We start from the raw sequence: 16,926 nt of genomic DNA, 5'->3' as shown, positions 1-16,926 counted from the left end.
AAAGTGGTGTCAAACTGAATGGGGGCAGAATAAAAAGAGAGAAACATCTTAGTCTTCTGAAAGTCATCATGACCTCTTAAAAACATGCCTGACTATAGATATCCGATGTGAAAATATGAAATCTCATATTCAGCGAGAGGGGTATAGGGTATGCTAACAGCAGAGGGGGACGGAAAATAAAGGAAGTTGTATTGCATCATAGGCAATTTGGCCAATTATCTATCAGATCACATGACATTTTAGGCAACTTGGCTAATTATCATTCAGAGCTCTTCTTTGCTCACCTTAGGGGTCTGGATGTTGTGAGACCTGATATGAGCAAGCCTTCTTTTAAAGAAACAGTTCTAAAAATCCTTTTTGTAAACTGTAACAAAATATTCATGCTCACCACCACCACAATCTTAACAGTGAGGAGGAAGAATGGCCAAGGAACCCAGTAGGAACCACAGGTATTGAATCATACAACTCCCTTTGGATTTGTTGTTGTTGTTATTGCAATACCTCCTGTTTTAAAAATAACAACACCCCACCCTCTCTTTGTGATTGAAATGTAGCTATTGTTGCTAAGAATAACAACTGAATAGTCTAGGACAACAGAAACATTGTCTCTGTGTGTTTGTTTTTAAAGCAAATAAACCTTGGTAAATACAGTAACAAATACCACAGCCATCAGCAACATTTTGTCTGGAGGAGTCTTATGTTGAGTTAACAAAGACTTGTAAAGATCTTCAGAGGCTTAGTATTTATAAGGGTTAAGCACTCCAGCCTTACAGATGACCACAAAAAGCTCATACTGCAAACTTTTTTCTTTCCATTCTCAAAGGTGCTATAAGATCTCTCTATGACCTAACAACAATTTTAAATTTAAATGACAAAGGGTCAGGTTTTCTGGGGTTTCTTTCTTAGGAAAAAAAATGATGGTGGATGCCCACTGTCTTCATAGATATCCCTACTGGGATCCTCCCCAAGTTTTTATTCACAGTGCACACTTGAACTTCCAAGCTCTGCTGAGTATCTAGCAAGAAGCTAGTCTGACCTTACCAGAGTACAAACGGATGTGTTTGCCTTAGGCTGACAGCATAAAATCATGTAACTGTAAACCCAGTGGGGAGGGAGTGTGAGAAACCTAAATGCTGTTATGGGCTGTTATTGAAGAGAGTGAAAAAGATGTTGGCTTTATCATGCTTTTAGAAAGTGCTTCACTGTGCTTCTCTCTCTCTCCTCTCCCCCCCCCCTCCCCGAAGAAGATAATATCAAGGCAGTATCCAGTTTCTAGGTTTTGCAGTGTATGGATGTACTGTAGGTCTAAAGCTAGTTGGAATTTGTGAATCATTGAATTGTCCATGGTTTGAGGTGGCAGGGTCAGGAGAGGAAGTGAGTTTTTCATGAAGATAAGCATTTGACTTTTATTGTTACAAAGCTAGCTTCACCCAAAGAGAGAATAATAATAATAATAATATGTTTTATTTATAGACCGCTATTCCGCAATGATCATAGCGGTGTACAGTAAAAATCTTAATGCAATACAAATACAAGGTGACAAAGGAGGGAGAAGTCTCGTCCTTCAGGCAGTCCCTGATGTTGCTGGGTCTGCCTGATGACTCCCTCTGAGGCCGAGATGACAGTTGAGGAGGGAGGGGCCTCTTCCTTCAGACAGTCCCTGATGTTGCTGGGTCTGCCTGATGGCTCCCTCTGAGGCCGAGATGACAGTTGAGGAGGGAGGGGCCTCTTCCTTCAGGCAGTCCAAGATGTTGCTGGGTCTGCCTGATGGCTCCCTCTGAGGCCGAGATGACAGTTGAGGAGGGAGGGGCCTCTTCCTTCAGGCAGTCCAAGATGTTGCTGGGTCTGCCTGATGGCTCCCTCTGAGGCCGAGATGACAGTTGAGGAGGGAGGGGCCTCTTCCTTCAGGCAGTCCAAGATGTTGCTGGTCTGCCTGATGGCTCCCTCTGAGGAATGCTTGCAGACTGTGGCTCTTGATTCGGTACTACACTTCACAAGAGCCACAGTCCTTGGATGTACTGTAGACCTAAATTTCCAAGAAAATAAAGGTCCCTCAATCTGTCCAGGCGACAGCTGAGCGAGTAACTGTAAAATATATTTTTTGTTTTTCTTTGACAGTTGAACATAGAAACTGTTGAGCTTAAGGGAGCTACACTTTTGTACATATACTCTTTGACCTTCATGATTGATAGGATTAGTTTTCAGATTTTTCTCAACTTTTCTTAGCAGCTAAAAAGTATATGTACTGCAGGTGTCCAGAAATGGTAACTCTGCAATAAGAACAGATCTTAAAAGTAACTAGTTATTTGTAATTATTACTAAAGTATAACTAAGTTGAATTACAATAGTAACTTAACAAAGGAGAACTAATTACTTTTAAAAGTAAATGTCCAAGTACTGATTGAAACAAACAGAAAAGGGAATGGCTTGCAATAAAAGATGCCTTATTTAAATTTCTGGCATCATGTTGCTAAAGTGTATACAGTTTACAAGTATATGTGGACAGTTGTGCAGTATGCTTTTGTAATGGCCCAAATTGCTAGTTATTCCATTTCTTCTTCTGGACCACAAATGCTCGAACTAATCCCTGAGAGGTAATATTTTTTTTTTTTATCCAGAGCAATGGTATTGCTTTTTCTTCCAGAACATTTCTTGTTTTGTGATGTACCCACTTTAACTAGACCATAGTTCAGGAAGCACCAGTACAGAATTAATACTATCTAAGGCCCAGAATTGAAACTATCTAAGGCCTGGTTTGCGGCGGCCTGGGGCCAATTTTAGGATTCCGGAGCACGCAGCATCTGCGCGCTGCAGAACCCTAACACCTATGGGCGGCACTATCTTGATGTTGTGCTGTCCATACATGGCGTGCATGCACGACGTAAGCACGGCACTGCATGTGCACCTCTGGGCACCGCGCTTGTGACGTGGATGTCTCACAGTGTGCCAATGATGCATAATGACGTTGTCCCCATGTACCAAAAATAACCCATTTTTTCCGGGTTCTTTTTGATCCAGAAGGATGCTGCAAGGTTTGGCTGCTGCAGCGTCCCTCCAGAGGGAAACTGGGTGTCTCCAGCCCATCCCTTTGGGGCGGTCTGGAGAGCCCCTAAGGAAACAATAAGTTGCCCTGCACTCTTGTTGTAGCAAGAAGTCTTTGTGCTTCACCTTCTTTTTAAAGTCAAGAAGGTTCCAAGAGAATTTAACCTCTCCATTTTCCTCCATCCAGCTTCTCATTTCATTTATTTCCCACCTTCTCACCTAGTATGCCAAAAAAGTTCTTACACTGTAGAATCGTATAAGATGTTGGCATTTTCTGACATTTGCTTCTCAAATCCCTCATACTCCCCCCCCCCTTTTTTTTCCCCTCTTACAGATCTTTTATGATCTTGTCAGACAGATAAATAGAAAAACACCAGTGGAAAAGAAGAAGCCTAAAAAGAAATCATGTCTGCTGCTCTAGACCCACTGTATGCAGCAGCTCTGAGCCAGGTAAGCAAGCATAGGTCTTCTTTACTCTCTGGTAAAATTGTTTGGCCTTCCTGGGACATGCAGCAACACAGTGGAATAAAAGGATGATCATAGTGGGGTTGCAGGCTATTTGGGCCTGGTACAGACTGGTGAAAAGCGCGGCCTGGGGTTGATTTTAGGACTCAGGAGAGCGAAGCGTCAGCACGCTCCCAAGCCCTACCATGCCGTCCGGACACCATCATGGCTCACCCCAGTCCACACAGGAACCACCATGCTGACATATACATGGCCTCACGCCGCGCAAATCTCATCAGTGTGCGCAAGGGCGGCAATGGCACTCTTCGTGCAGCACAAAAAGAACCTGCCAGGAGCTGGTTCTTTTTATGCCCCCCCTCCCTCAGAAGCCATGTCGTTTGGTTGGTGCAGCCTCTGTGTGGGGCAAAAACAGGCGGCTGCAGGCTGCCTTTTTGGGTCGTTCTGTACAGCCCCTTGGTTTCTCTTAGCAAAGGAATGAAAACTGCTGAACACTCCACGGTTTGGGTACACGCTATAAATAATCTTCCTGCATAATTTGACCAAGATTCCCATCCAAATGCTAACCAGAGCTGACCCTGTTTAGCTTCTAAGATCAGATGGGATAGATAGCAGGAAATGCAGCCGCATTAGTTTTGTATACTGATGGCTGCCTTCCTCCTTGGGGGAAAAAAGAAAGAAACTGGCAAAACAGTAAAAGGCAAGGGAAACAAGAATGAATTATAGCATGAGAAATACGTACAGTGGATCCTTGTTATACGCTGGGGTTTGGTTCCAAGATCCCCCGTGTATAACAAAATCCGTGTATGCTCAAGTCCCATTAAGTATAATGACATAGCAAAATGGTGTCCCTAATAAAAAATGGAACATCAAGGTAAATTTATACTTTTATGGAACATTTTCAAACCATGTATGCTTAAATCCGTGTATAAAAAATCCATGTATAAGAAGGGCTGACTGTATGTCCAGGCAGAAACACTCTGCGTCAGTGTTTCTTATACAAGTTGTGCAAAAGGGTGTCTTTTTCCCCCTCACAGGCTTTGAAGCCTGGACATACATATTTCCCATGCTATAATTCATTCTTGTTTCCCTTGCCCTTTTACTGTTTTGCCAGTTTCTTTCTTTTTTCCCCTAGGAGGAAAGCAGCCATCAGTATACAAAACTAATGCGGCTGCATTTCCTGCTATCTATCCCATCTGATCTTAGAAGCTAAACAGGGTCAGCTCTGGTTAGCATTTGGATGGGAATCATTCCTCATCTTTTAAAAAAACACCTTTTGAGATCCATAGGATCACCATAGGTTGACAGACAACGTGAAGGCACATACACACACACACACACAAGTGTATATAGAAGCAACAACATTAAACTCCTATTCTGCTGAAAGTTAACTTTTGGAAATGACTTTCTGCAATAAAGAATTTAACTTGCTAAAAACCTGCTACAGAGGCTTCCTGTTCTTCATTTTTCTTCACTGTAGGTAAAGGGTTATATTTGTTGAAACAGTATGTCATCACTGTGCATATACAAGCCTAGCTGCTAGCACACATTTCCTTTTGAGGCTAAAGTGCCATCTGCTGACTCATTAGTATTTTACAGCTAGTTTTTAAACCATTTGTTACTAATGTTTAGTGTATGCAGTCAGAACAGAAATACCAGTTTGCCAATACAGAGTTTTTTGTGGGTTTTTTGGGGCTATGTGGTCATGTTCTAGCAGAGTTTCTTCCTGACGTTTCGCCAGCATTTCAGAGAAATACAGACTATGTTATATTCTCTTTAGTATAGGTTTTTTATGTTTTCTGTAGCTTCGTCTGACCGATATTTGCATAAAGATATTGGGAATGTTGTGTCCAATTCTCTTGTCGGTCATGTCAAACTGTGTGTGTGTGTGTGTGTTTATGTTGGGAGGGGGAACAAAGGTAAGAGTCTAGCACATTTCTTTGTCCCTGGTTCCTTGGATGCAGCCTAAGATTTGCTTAATTCACCCTAATGAAAAGTACTTGTAAATTCAAAAGCCTTCTGACTCTTTAGTTCAGTGGTTCCCAACCTGTGGGTCGGGATCCCTTTGGGGGTCGAATGACCCTTTCATGGGGTCACCTAAGACCATTGGAAAACACCTATTTAATTACAGTTACGAAGTAGCAGTGAAAATAATTTCATGGGTTTGGGTCACCACAACATGACGAACTGTATTAAGGGGTCACGGCATTAGGAAGGTTGGGAACCACTGCTTTAGTTGATCTGCAGTGAGAAGAATTTTTTTTTATGCCTTTAAAGTTTTGACACACAGCTAACAAGAGAGAAATCACAAAGACAGTTATTACAAAATGTACACGATCATTAAAGAAATCCTGATAAAACAGTCTTCATATTAAAATGGCAACAGTGGGTACAACACTGAGAACTGTAAATGGAAGGAAGCTTCAAGGAGGGAACTTTCCCATTATTCTGACAGTTAATCATCCCTCCACTTGGTTTTGGACAGTCCACTTGGTTTGGGCTTGGTATTGGCCTCAGCAATCCTTTGTGCCACATCCTATGACATTGCAGATAATCCCTAGTTTTTGAAGGTGGTGGGGAGTCCATTGGTTTTCAAGATTATAGCCCATTGTTCCTTAAAAAGTCTGAGCAAACTGAAAGGATTTTAGGTGGTGCCTAAACCCAGCTACCTGATGTTTGTATGTAAAGAGTGGGTTCCAGGTTTGAAGTACAATTATGTTAATCTCCAATCAGTATCTGAGCAACCTCTGAAGACAGGAACATGCAGAGAACTGGTAGTCTCCTCATATGCCCTGAAGTCCTAAAACTTCAGGGTTGTATCAGTCAACACTGCCTTTTTTAAACTGTTTTTAAAAACTCTTGGACTTACACATGAAAAAAACATGTTTGCTATTATTGGACTAATGAGAAAGAGTAGTGGTCAGGAAAGTAAATAGTAAGTAGGAAACTGTAGGTACATAGGTAGAATATACACAGAAATGATAGTAAGATAATGAAGATAATGAAAGAGTATAAGAACAACAAAAACAGAAAGGAAGTGACAAAGAATATTAGGGGTGATATCAAAGAGAAATTTACTTTTGAAGTAAGATTATTATAGCCTGTTAATCATTTCTTGTGTTTGTTCTGTATACTTTTAAGGATGTATTGAAATGATATTATTTTTTAAAATTTATTTTATTTAAATACTTTTTATTCAGAAAAAATCAAATCCTATCATTAAAATTTCAACAATATTCAAAAGAATACAAAACGTATAAACTTACTACCTAGATTACCTTCATTACATCTATTTTTGTGTCGAATTTAAACTTCCTACAATTACTGAGATTCTATCACATGATTAAGTATCTTTACCAAAAATTCACTCTTTTCTATACCCAGAAAAACAACCTTGAGATTCAATCCATTCATTACAATTATTCATGTCATTCTCTCTCTCCCTTTTTCTTTCTACCTCTGTATAAAATATTAAATCCTACCTATATCTTAACTATATACTAACTCTTTATTTTTTATTTTTTTTAACTCTATTGTAATTTGATGTATTTTACTGTTGTAACCTGCCTGGATTCTTCGTGATCGGGCGGGCTAGAAATAAATCGTTATTATTATTATTATTATTATTATTATTTATCAGTTTTCCTCTAATGCGACTTGTATTTCTCCCTTTTTCTCTTTTTGGACATATATTCTCCATGGATCCCAATCTTTAAAAAAATCTCTTTAGTGAGTCTTTTTTTAAGAAGCACGTAAGTCTATCCATTTCATATAACTCCATAACTTTCAATCTCCAGTCTTCTACTATTGGAATTTCTTCCTTTTTCCAGTATTTCACCAGGGTAGTTCTTTTAGCCACAATTGTATGAAATAATAATTTCTCTTTGTTTTGTTCTAATTTTATCCCATCTGTTATGTTCAAGAGATACATCTTGGGATCCATATGTCCCCTTAAATTAAATATTTTCTTCAACTCTACATGTATTTCTTTCCAAAATATCCTCACTTTTTGACAATTCCACCAACAATGTAGATATGTCCCAACTTCTTTATGACATTTCCAACAAACATTTTTGTTATTCTTAAACATCTTTGATATTTTATAGGGAGTTAAATACCATTTATAAAGTGATTTATAAAAGTTTTCTTTTAGCTCCACATTTAAGGTCAGATTTATTCTTTTCTCCCAGTGCCTTCAGTCCTGCACTTCTTTTTATTCGTATATTTTTTTAATTTAATAACTCTTCTTAACTGGGTGCTAACTCTTCATTCTGTTTTTTTGTCCAGGATTACAGGAATGAAGAACTGTTGCCTAATTTGGAAAGTGCCAGCATTCCAGAACTTCAAATAAACTACACCACGAATTAGCAACATATCTGAAGAGGCTTCTGTTTTTATATATTATGTGAAGAATTTAGATCTTATAATGGTTTGCACAAAGGCCCCTGGGGAAAAAAACAAACAAACATGAAATTTCTCTGTGTATATCTCTTGGGAATTAAAGACAATAGTATTTCTCCTTTGCAATAGTTAACAGATGTGATAATAAATATAATTGACTCTAGTTGTATGATTATACAAAAGAGCATGGATGCATTTCAGATGTTAGATATTGCTACTATAATTTCATATTGACCTCTTACCATAATTTCTTTCCCGTCAAGCACTAAAAATGGTCAGTCATTAATACTTTATATCTATCATGATGGATATAATTATAAAGATTTTACCCTTTGAACTCACTGTAGCAAATAACTTTCCAAGTCATTGACTTCATTTTATATTTAAAAAGTTATGAATATCATTATTTTCATTCTACCATTATATTCTAATTAAAATTGTGCATAATGCTTTGGAAAAAAAATGGGTCTTTTATAGGAAAAAAAACTGGGATAACTGATTTCTATGGCTTTGAAAGCTAAAATATATAATATACTAAACCAACTCTAATATTGCTTCTTGTGTTTTACTGTCACAGATTAAATTACAGCTTTTATGAATGATTAAATTTTAGTACATTTTCATTTGGGTTGTGTGTTTCTGTTCCAGGTTTCAGGTTTAACTGAAAGGATGATTTTAAAAATTGTTACAGTAAATACTACTAAGATGTTTTGCACTACTCCCACTTATTTAGTAATACTTGTTTAAGAAAAGTTGGCAGTATATAATGGCCAAAGGAATCAAGTGATGGTTTTCAGGTGACCTTTTTTATCATTTCTGTTGGACTGGCTGTACATACTCTTGAGCTGAATAGAACAGACAGAAATTGTAACAGATCAGGTTTCCCAAGCTAAATTTATAAGCAAACAGGTAAGCTCAGTAAAGAGACAGTTTTGTTAGATAAATAGTTATTGGCCAGAATCCTCCTGAGCAGTTACCATTTATTATTATTATTAAACTTTATTTATATAGCACTGTAGATTTACACAGCACTATACATACAATAGAAAATCGATAAAAATGAAACCTGCCAATGGTGTACATTCTACAGGATAATAAAAAAATACATATAAAACAATAGATAATAATACAAGATTGCATTAGATTAAATAAGCAAGCAGCAAATTAAAAACATTGAATATCCCATATCAAGCAAATATCAAATACCAGTCAGATAACAATCAGTTGTGGATGCATTACCTAGTTTCACACTCATGACTATTTGTATTCACAATCCCTGGCTAGCCCCTAGTTTGGGGGATATTTGTGTGTGTGTATGGTTTCAAGTCACCAGTCAACTTATAACAACGCATGGATTTCATATGGTTTTCTTAGGCAAGGAATACTAAGAGGTGATTTTGCCAGTTCCTCTTTCTGAAATACAGCCTACAACTCCTGGTATTTGTTGGCAGTTTTCCACTAACCAGGCCTGATCCTGTTTAGCTTCCAAGATCAGATGGAATCTGGTGCCTTAGGACCAATACATACAGACTGTGATGGTCCCCCAATTTCAACTTACTAGGTAGCAGCCAATGTGATCAGTATGGGGTCTATTCCTCTGTGATCATAAAACAGTTGTCTGACAATTCCTCTCCCCCCCCCCCCAATACACACACGACAAGTAACCATTGTCATGAGGGATACAGTTTCTGCATGTTGTACTGGACATCACTCACGTGAGAGGGTGGGAACATCAGTTAGCTGCTGCCCAATTGACAGGAAGAGACCCTCACTGAATAAAGCAGCTGATATGTGGTAAATGGGGATAGGGATAGAATTCACTTAATTGCACCAAACTTATGGTCCTTATGTATTTGTAACATTCCAACAGGATTCAAGCCCTTAAGCCAGTAAGAGATCTAATAGATTCAATGACAAAATGGTTTATAATGATGAATGTGTAACCCACCCACCTACTCACTCAAATTTATTTCTAGAAACTACAAGTAATCAAGTACTCTGGTTTCCTTTATATATTTAAGCCTGTAGCACAAGGTTATCTCAGAAAATACCTAATCTAAGGCTAAAAAATCAATTTAAATGCAGTGGAAGGATGTGTTCATTCTTGTGTATGTATGTGCGTGTGTAGTATGCCTTCAAGCTGTTTCTGACCATAGGGGATTCTTGGCAAGATTTGTTCAGAGGAAGTTTGCCCTTGCCTTCCCCTAAGAATGAGAGTTTTTGACCAAGGTCACCCAGTGGATTTCCAAGGCCTAGGGGGGGAATTGAACCCTGGTCTCCCAGAGCCATAGTCCAACACTTAACCCACTACAGCACACTGGCTTTGTTAAGTATTCTTAGTGTTTTTCAGATAAGAAGAGTTTTCATTTGCCACTTAGTTGCCATAAGGTATGATAGGTTTTCCCCTTACTAAAGATTTTCTTGTCCTGTTCTAACATATTAAAATGTACTCAATTTTTAATTCATTATGCTCAGTGTTGATGTTATATAAAGTTTACAGGTTTTGTCCAAGGACTGTAGTTGTTTTAAACTCAGGTGCAGAGGCAACATTTTTCAGTGTTCTGTCTCGGGGCCTATAGCAGTATAGGTGTGGAGGTAAAGATAAAGGTAGTCCCTTGACTTGTATGTCTAGTCGTAACAGACGGTAGGAGATGGTGCTCATCTCCATTTCTAAGCTGAAGAGCCAGCATTGTCTGAGGACTGCTCTGGGGATCATGCGGCCAGCATGACTGTGCTGAATGCTGTTACCTTCCCACTGAGAAGTGGTACCTATCTGTCTACTTGTATTTGTATGCTTTCGTACTGCTAGGTTGGCAGAAGCTGGGACTAGTGACAGGAGCTCACCCCATCATGCAGTACTTGGGCCTTGAACTTCCAACCTTCTGATCTTCTGATCATTAGAACTGGCATCTTAACCACTAAGCCACCACACCACTTAACCACTAGGCCACAGGTGTGTACTTGCTAGAATTCGTGTTATTCCTTCAACAACAGGTCAAGTAGAACTGTACTTGGAGAAGCACTCATTCTAGATAATCCATACCTGTCTTGAAGATAACTGTTATTATTAACATATGTACCCCTCTCCTCTTCCATTACGACAAGTATGTATGCACTTTGTCCAGCTAAATTCATAGTGAGATAGCTTAAAGCAGGGTGTGTATGGCCCAGGTTTATCCACAGAGACTCTTGCCAGAGTGAGCTCAAAACATCAATCCCAAATCTAGCACATTCTTTCCAATGTCTCACTGACTCTCCTAGCCTGAACAGGAGGAGTTGGCAATCTTAGTTGCAGGCAGTTTGCATACATTACACAGCAAATTATGTTTTAGTTAGCTGGCAAAACAGTTGCACAAAATGATTGAATTAGGTACAGCAAATTTTAAATTGGAAAATTTATGGTTAATCTCAGACCACAGTAGTACTATAGATGCACCTCAGTTAACAAAGTAGGTGTTTCTTCTTTAACAGAAAATGTAGTATGAGAGGCAGAAATAACATAGAAAAAACAGGGATAAATTAATACACCACAAAAAAATGAGCAGTTCAACATGCTTTAGCAATCTTTTTATTCAGAACATAACATTGTGGATACGTGAAATGAAATAACCAAGTCAGCTAAGCCTTGCTTAATTAATAAACTTTCAGGCTTCTAGAGACCAGATGAAGTAAATTTGTTCTGTGTTTCTTCTGAGGGTAGCAACCAAACAAATGGATATAAATCATAAGAGAACAAACAATGGCTAAACGTGAAGAAAAACATTTTAGCTAAACTGCCTTGGAAGATACGCATATCACCTTTGTTGGAGGATTTTCAATAGCCATTAGATGGCTGTCCATCAGGGAATTTTGGACTGGAAGGCCTCCGGAGTCACTTGCAACACTACAGTTCTTTGTTTCTGTGATTTTAATTGCTGAAACAACTGCAGAATAGGCAGGTTTTCCACACTTCTAACCTTAATATATTTTCTTTCCCAGTAGGCAAGACAAACCAGCCCACTAAACTTTATTGCATAAGTTCTTCTCTCCACTAGGTGGCAAGTGAAGACTATTTATTTTGTTCAGCCATGATTTTTGAAAAGCCTCATTTGTAAGAATACATCAATGAGATTTAAAAAAATAAATAAATAGTACACAGTACTAATTCAGTCAGCATATTCCAGCGTAGAGGTGGGGAGGAAGTAGCAACACAATCCAAAGAGACAACAAAACTCAGGAAGGTGGAAGATGATGTTGTTGGTCATGGCAACTCTGCATGAGACATCTCCAAGCAATCCTGCCCTCCACTACTTTGCCCAGATCCTGCAAACTCAGGCCTGTGTCCTCTGATTCAGTCTGTCTAGCATGCAGTCTTCCTCTCTTTCTGCTACCCTTTACCTTCTCTGGCATTATTTTCTTTTCTAATGAGCCATTCCTTCTCATGATGTGGCCAAAATATGACACCCTCAATTTGATCATCTTGGCTTCCAGGGAAACCTCAGGCCTGATCTGTTCAAGGACCCATTTGTTTTGGGGTTTTTTTGGATGTCCATGGTATCCTCAGCACTCTTCTCCAGTACCTCATCTCACATGAGTTTATTTTCTTCCTATTGCCTTTCTTCACTGGAAGATACAAAGCCTCAAAACGATCCCAAGCTTTATAGAAAATATTACATGTGCAATGAATGTGTCAATGAAACTTCTTGGGGCCCAGAAAATGTAACTGGTTAATAGTATTTCAACTAGACATGATCTCTTAAAACACCTGCATTCACCAATTGTTAGCAGAACAGTCTGCAACCTTTGAGATTATGATATGTGACTCTAGCTCCTATCAGCCTCAGACAGCATAACTAGTGTTCAGGAGCTTGTCAATAATATGTCAGAACTGAACTTTGGTAAATAATGCCTCAAAGCTGAGTGAACAGCCAGATTTTAACTTCTGGTGAGGTCAGTACTCCATAATGTAGTGCTACAGTTGAAACGGCTTTTCCTGTGTCTACATATAATGACCATCTCCTAATGAGAGGATGAAAGCAAGCCCCTTGACCATTTTAGATAGCCATATAGAATATACAACAGAGGTTGGAACTGTGGTGCCCTCCAGATGATGTTGAACCGCACATCCCATCAGCCCAAATCAATACAGTCAGTGATGCAGAATGCTGGGAGTTTCAGCTGAACAACTACATCTGGAAGACTGCATGGTTTTCATCACTGTTCTACAGGGAGAGATACTCATTTGACTAATGAAGGCTCAACATGTTTAGGGGTTTAGGTGTCATTACTAAAACATGGAACTTGGAAATTTACTGGTAGCCTTTGAAGCTATGCTGATATCTGTATGTCATTCTGGACAATTTAGTCACTGTTCTGCTCCAGCTGTAGTTTCTGTATTAGGTGGGAATCATGCAACTTTCCAGGTGGGGCTAGACTACAAGTCTTAGAAGTCCTAGCTACTATAGCCAATAGAAGGGAATGCTAGAAGTTATTGCTTTGAGATGCCTGCATGATTCTTGCCCTGTAATATATCATCCTCATGTGCAGCTCCAAATAGAGCCCACTGCAGCAATCCACACAAGAAGCGATTTTTAAATAAACTACTGTGGCCAGATTAGCTCCATCAAGGAGAAATCATAGCTGTTGACCCCACAGAAGCAGTCCAAAAGCAAGGGTCCTTGAGCATCCTTTGACAAAAATTAATCTAGGAGTACTTCAGGCTTCCTTCAGGAGGTCAATTACACATTTCCTGGACCTGTGAATCACTAATCCACCTAGCCACCATGTTGACAGGATTCAGTTTCAGTTTATTTCTAACTGACAGCTGAAAATGCAATATAAATTTCAACAAAGACTTTTTGAAAAGCATGGGAAGATATTTCTAACTACACAAGGGAACAGTATCAGTACTAAAATTTGTTTATCAGTCAGAGTATATTATTTTTATTATACACCAGTAGATGGCACTTCAATAATACTTAACATGGTTTCTCCTTATGTGTTTTAAACACAAGAGCACTTTAAAGACTGACCAATTTGGAGGTAACATGGACATCTTTGCAATGGTGGGCTGACTAATATATATGATTAAATACCCTTTGGCTCTATTCAGGCAACAGGAGAAAAAATCAGCTTTTAAGGAGTTTGTGTTCAGGTGTTTTATGCTGAAGTTTGAAATACTTTTGTTCAGGCATGGTCAACCTCATGTCAGTGATACAGTGTCATTTTGAGAAACAAGTTTTCCCCCACTGGTATATGAACACTCACTGGCAGATTTGTGTTGATTTATTGTTTTTGCATGAAAACTGACTTGTTTATTCTATGTAAAATGCAGGTGGGTATTACTTGCAAATTAAGATAAATATAATATTGGGAAATGACAAGGTGCAGGAACCCCTGGTGTTGTGGAGGGCATTGTTGTATCCTATCGTAGTGTTTCCAGAACAGACATTATAGTTGACAATCTCACATGAAACAGTTTCACAGGAGCTCTTTCAAATGATGAGAAACAGACTGGTGTGACCTGAAGCACAACCTGTGGCTTGTGTCTATGTAATACAGGGACTGCGGAATTTGTGGCTGTCTAGCTCTTAATGAACTTCTCTGGCCATCCCTCACCATTGCTCAGGCTGGTTTAAGCAGATGGGAACTAGAGTCCGACAACATCTGGAAAGCAATAGGTTCTCTAGTTGTATAAGATGCAGGCCTTTGAATTCCATTGCTTGATACATGGTCAGAATATAAAGGAAATGGAAATTTCCCATGATTAACATCTTACCACTCATTATATGATTTGCTCAGTGATATGCACTCAATAGCCAGACTTAAAAGATCAAGCTCACTTTTACATGTCAGTGACAAGATAAACCACACTAAATGTAAGATGTCAGTGGGGAAAATCACGTTAGAACAGATAGCTTTCAGCACTTGAGAGACAATGTGTTTCCATGCTAAACATATTTTCAAGTTTAACCCACAGAAAACATAAATACAACAAAGATTTGCACTGTTTCTCAGCCACAATGGGTTAGCCTCCTCTGGTCAGGCTCAGAAAGACTGAGCTATTTTTGAGAAACTTCAAAAAGCAGTTCACCTCAAATTATTCATTTATATTTGATTTATAGTCTGCTCTTCTCATAAAACTAGACTCCAAGGCAGCTGAAGCTGCTATTCAAATAGTGACCAAAGGATGGGAGGTTAGGGCCATAGAGAAACATTTTGGACTACAATTCTCACAATGCCCTAGTAAGAAGCTGGAGGATTTTGGGAAGCCTAGGCCAAAGAAATAACTTCCAACATCTGATATACATCAGTATTAGAAGCCTGCTACAGGCTCTGTTTCCCTGGGCAGAGAAATTGCCACAATAGCACTTATTTCCAGTGTCTTGTGATACAGGATAGGCAACTGGAAAAATAAGGTGGGCACATTAGCCCCCCAGGAAAACTTACAGGGCAACACACTCCCATTGCACCTGCTCCTCCCAAACATGTCCCCCCCCCCCAAAAAGGGGACATGGGAGGCATTTTCACAGGGGAGTCTTTTTACCAACACAAAATGAGCGAAAATAATTTCCTGTTCACTTTAGGTTCAAAAACAGCCTCCCCGACCTTAATTGATCGAAGGGGCATAACATGTGATGTAAATACCCCCAGAGAACATTTGGGGGGGGGGAGAATTGGGGGGAAATGTTTTACTTCAGGGGGCAGGGGGCATCCAAATGTGGTGGAAATACTTTAGGGGGGCCCTAAAGGGCATTTTAGAGCAATTGTTTGAGCCCATAGACCGGACACAAAAATGGTCCTAGGTATGACATACAGCCAGCTGGCCACTCTTTCCCCAACCCTGCTGTAATGTAACATGTTATCAAGCTACATAGCTGCTGAACATTTTTATTCCAGGAATACTAAGGCCTGACATTGCAAATAATACTGACAATGAAAATGTGTCTTTGGTTTCTTTTTTGGCCATCCAGCCTCTGTTTATTTTTTTAAACAACATAAAATTGTCAAACAAACAACACTGTATTAAATCATACATGAGACAGTCAGTATAATATAATCAATAGGCCTTTGTGGCCCATGCCGCAGCTGAATGCCAAAGAACCCTGAAGGCAGTTTACCCTGAACGTATGGCCACATTTGACATCAACACTTTTTCCTAGTAAATTAATTCTTCTTAGAAATAAATGGTACAAAAGTGAGAGAGCCTTACCTAGATCCTACTTGAGTTGGAAATACCAAACCTATAGTATTTGACATACCAGTCCCTGCTTTGAAGTTCACTGAGTGCCCTTGGGAATGAGATTGGTTTCACCTTGAGGAGGGTGTTATAAACCATAAGAACTGTAAAGCACTTGGTAAGGTGCCTGCAACAAAAATGCTAAATGAATTTGTGGTCATAAATGTTAATGTATAGAAGGATCCTGGTAATGATGTCATTTTAAAAAATGTTGATTGAACATGAATCTCCATGGCCACTTATCCTCTTCCCCACCCTCACACCCCATCCTGTATTCTCTGCTAGATTTATAATTTAAGGTTCCTACTACAAGGACAAGAAAGGACAGGGAATATTATTCTCCCCCCAGCATCCCTGCCCACTCAACTTGAAACATTATTATGATAATTTCCAGCCAAGCTAAAAGGCTTTAAGTGGGGACTTAGGCTGTGATTGAGTGATTGATGAGTATTCTTTGGGCCTGAATTCCTGAAAGGCTAAACTGAATAAGGAGATGAGTATATTTACAAGACTAAGAACTGAGCAAACCTGTAATTTCTAGGAGAGAGGGATTTCTGTGTCTATTTCTAAGTCATTCAACTTAGCAAGAAGCACTGTGGTGATAATAAGATTTCTCACATGAAAACTAGCATTAGTTAAAGCCTGAACTTGGTGCTATGTGTTTTCATTCTTGATGCCCTACAGGTGCATTGGTTGGTGCATTAATAGAATCAAGTGGTAGAGTTTATTCATTTTTTGTATTCATTTAATTTATACTTCACCTTTCTATCAATATAGGACCCAATGACAAAACAATTTGCAAT

At 39.0% G+C, this 16,926-nt stretch overlaps 1 protein-coding gene across 1 annotated transcript in view; it reads left to right on the top strand.

The window, feature by feature from the left end:
• The window catches only part of RAP1A (RAP1A, member of RAS oncogene family), a 134,202-nt gene extending 125,674 nt beyond the window's left edge, over nucleotides 1-8,528 (top strand). Inside the window, exons 8-9 of the mRNA XM_089514413.1 lie at nucleotides 3,377-3,492; nucleotides 7,792-8,528. Coding sequence (XP_089370539.1) covers nucleotides 3,377-3,463 — 87 coding nt within the window. The 3' untranslated portion in view covers nucleotides 3,464-3,492; nucleotides 7,792-8,528. The remainder of the gene's footprint in view (nucleotides 1-3,376; nucleotides 3,493-7,791) is intronic.
• The last annotated feature ends 8,398 nt before the right edge of the window (nucleotides 8,529-16,926 follow it).

This window comes from Sceloporus occidentalis, unplaced genomic scaffold (assembly GCF_023333645.1).
Source record: "Sceloporus occidentalis isolate IW3139 unplaced genomic scaffold, rSceOcc1.0.p SCAF_3, whole genome shotgun sequence".
NCBI classification, from domain to species: domain Eukaryota; kingdom Metazoa; phylum Chordata; class Lepidosauria; order Squamata; family Phrynosomatidae; genus Sceloporus; species Sceloporus occidentalis.
Note: the sequence above shows the minus strand (reverse complement) of the source record. Positions and strands in the feature narration are given on the sequence as shown.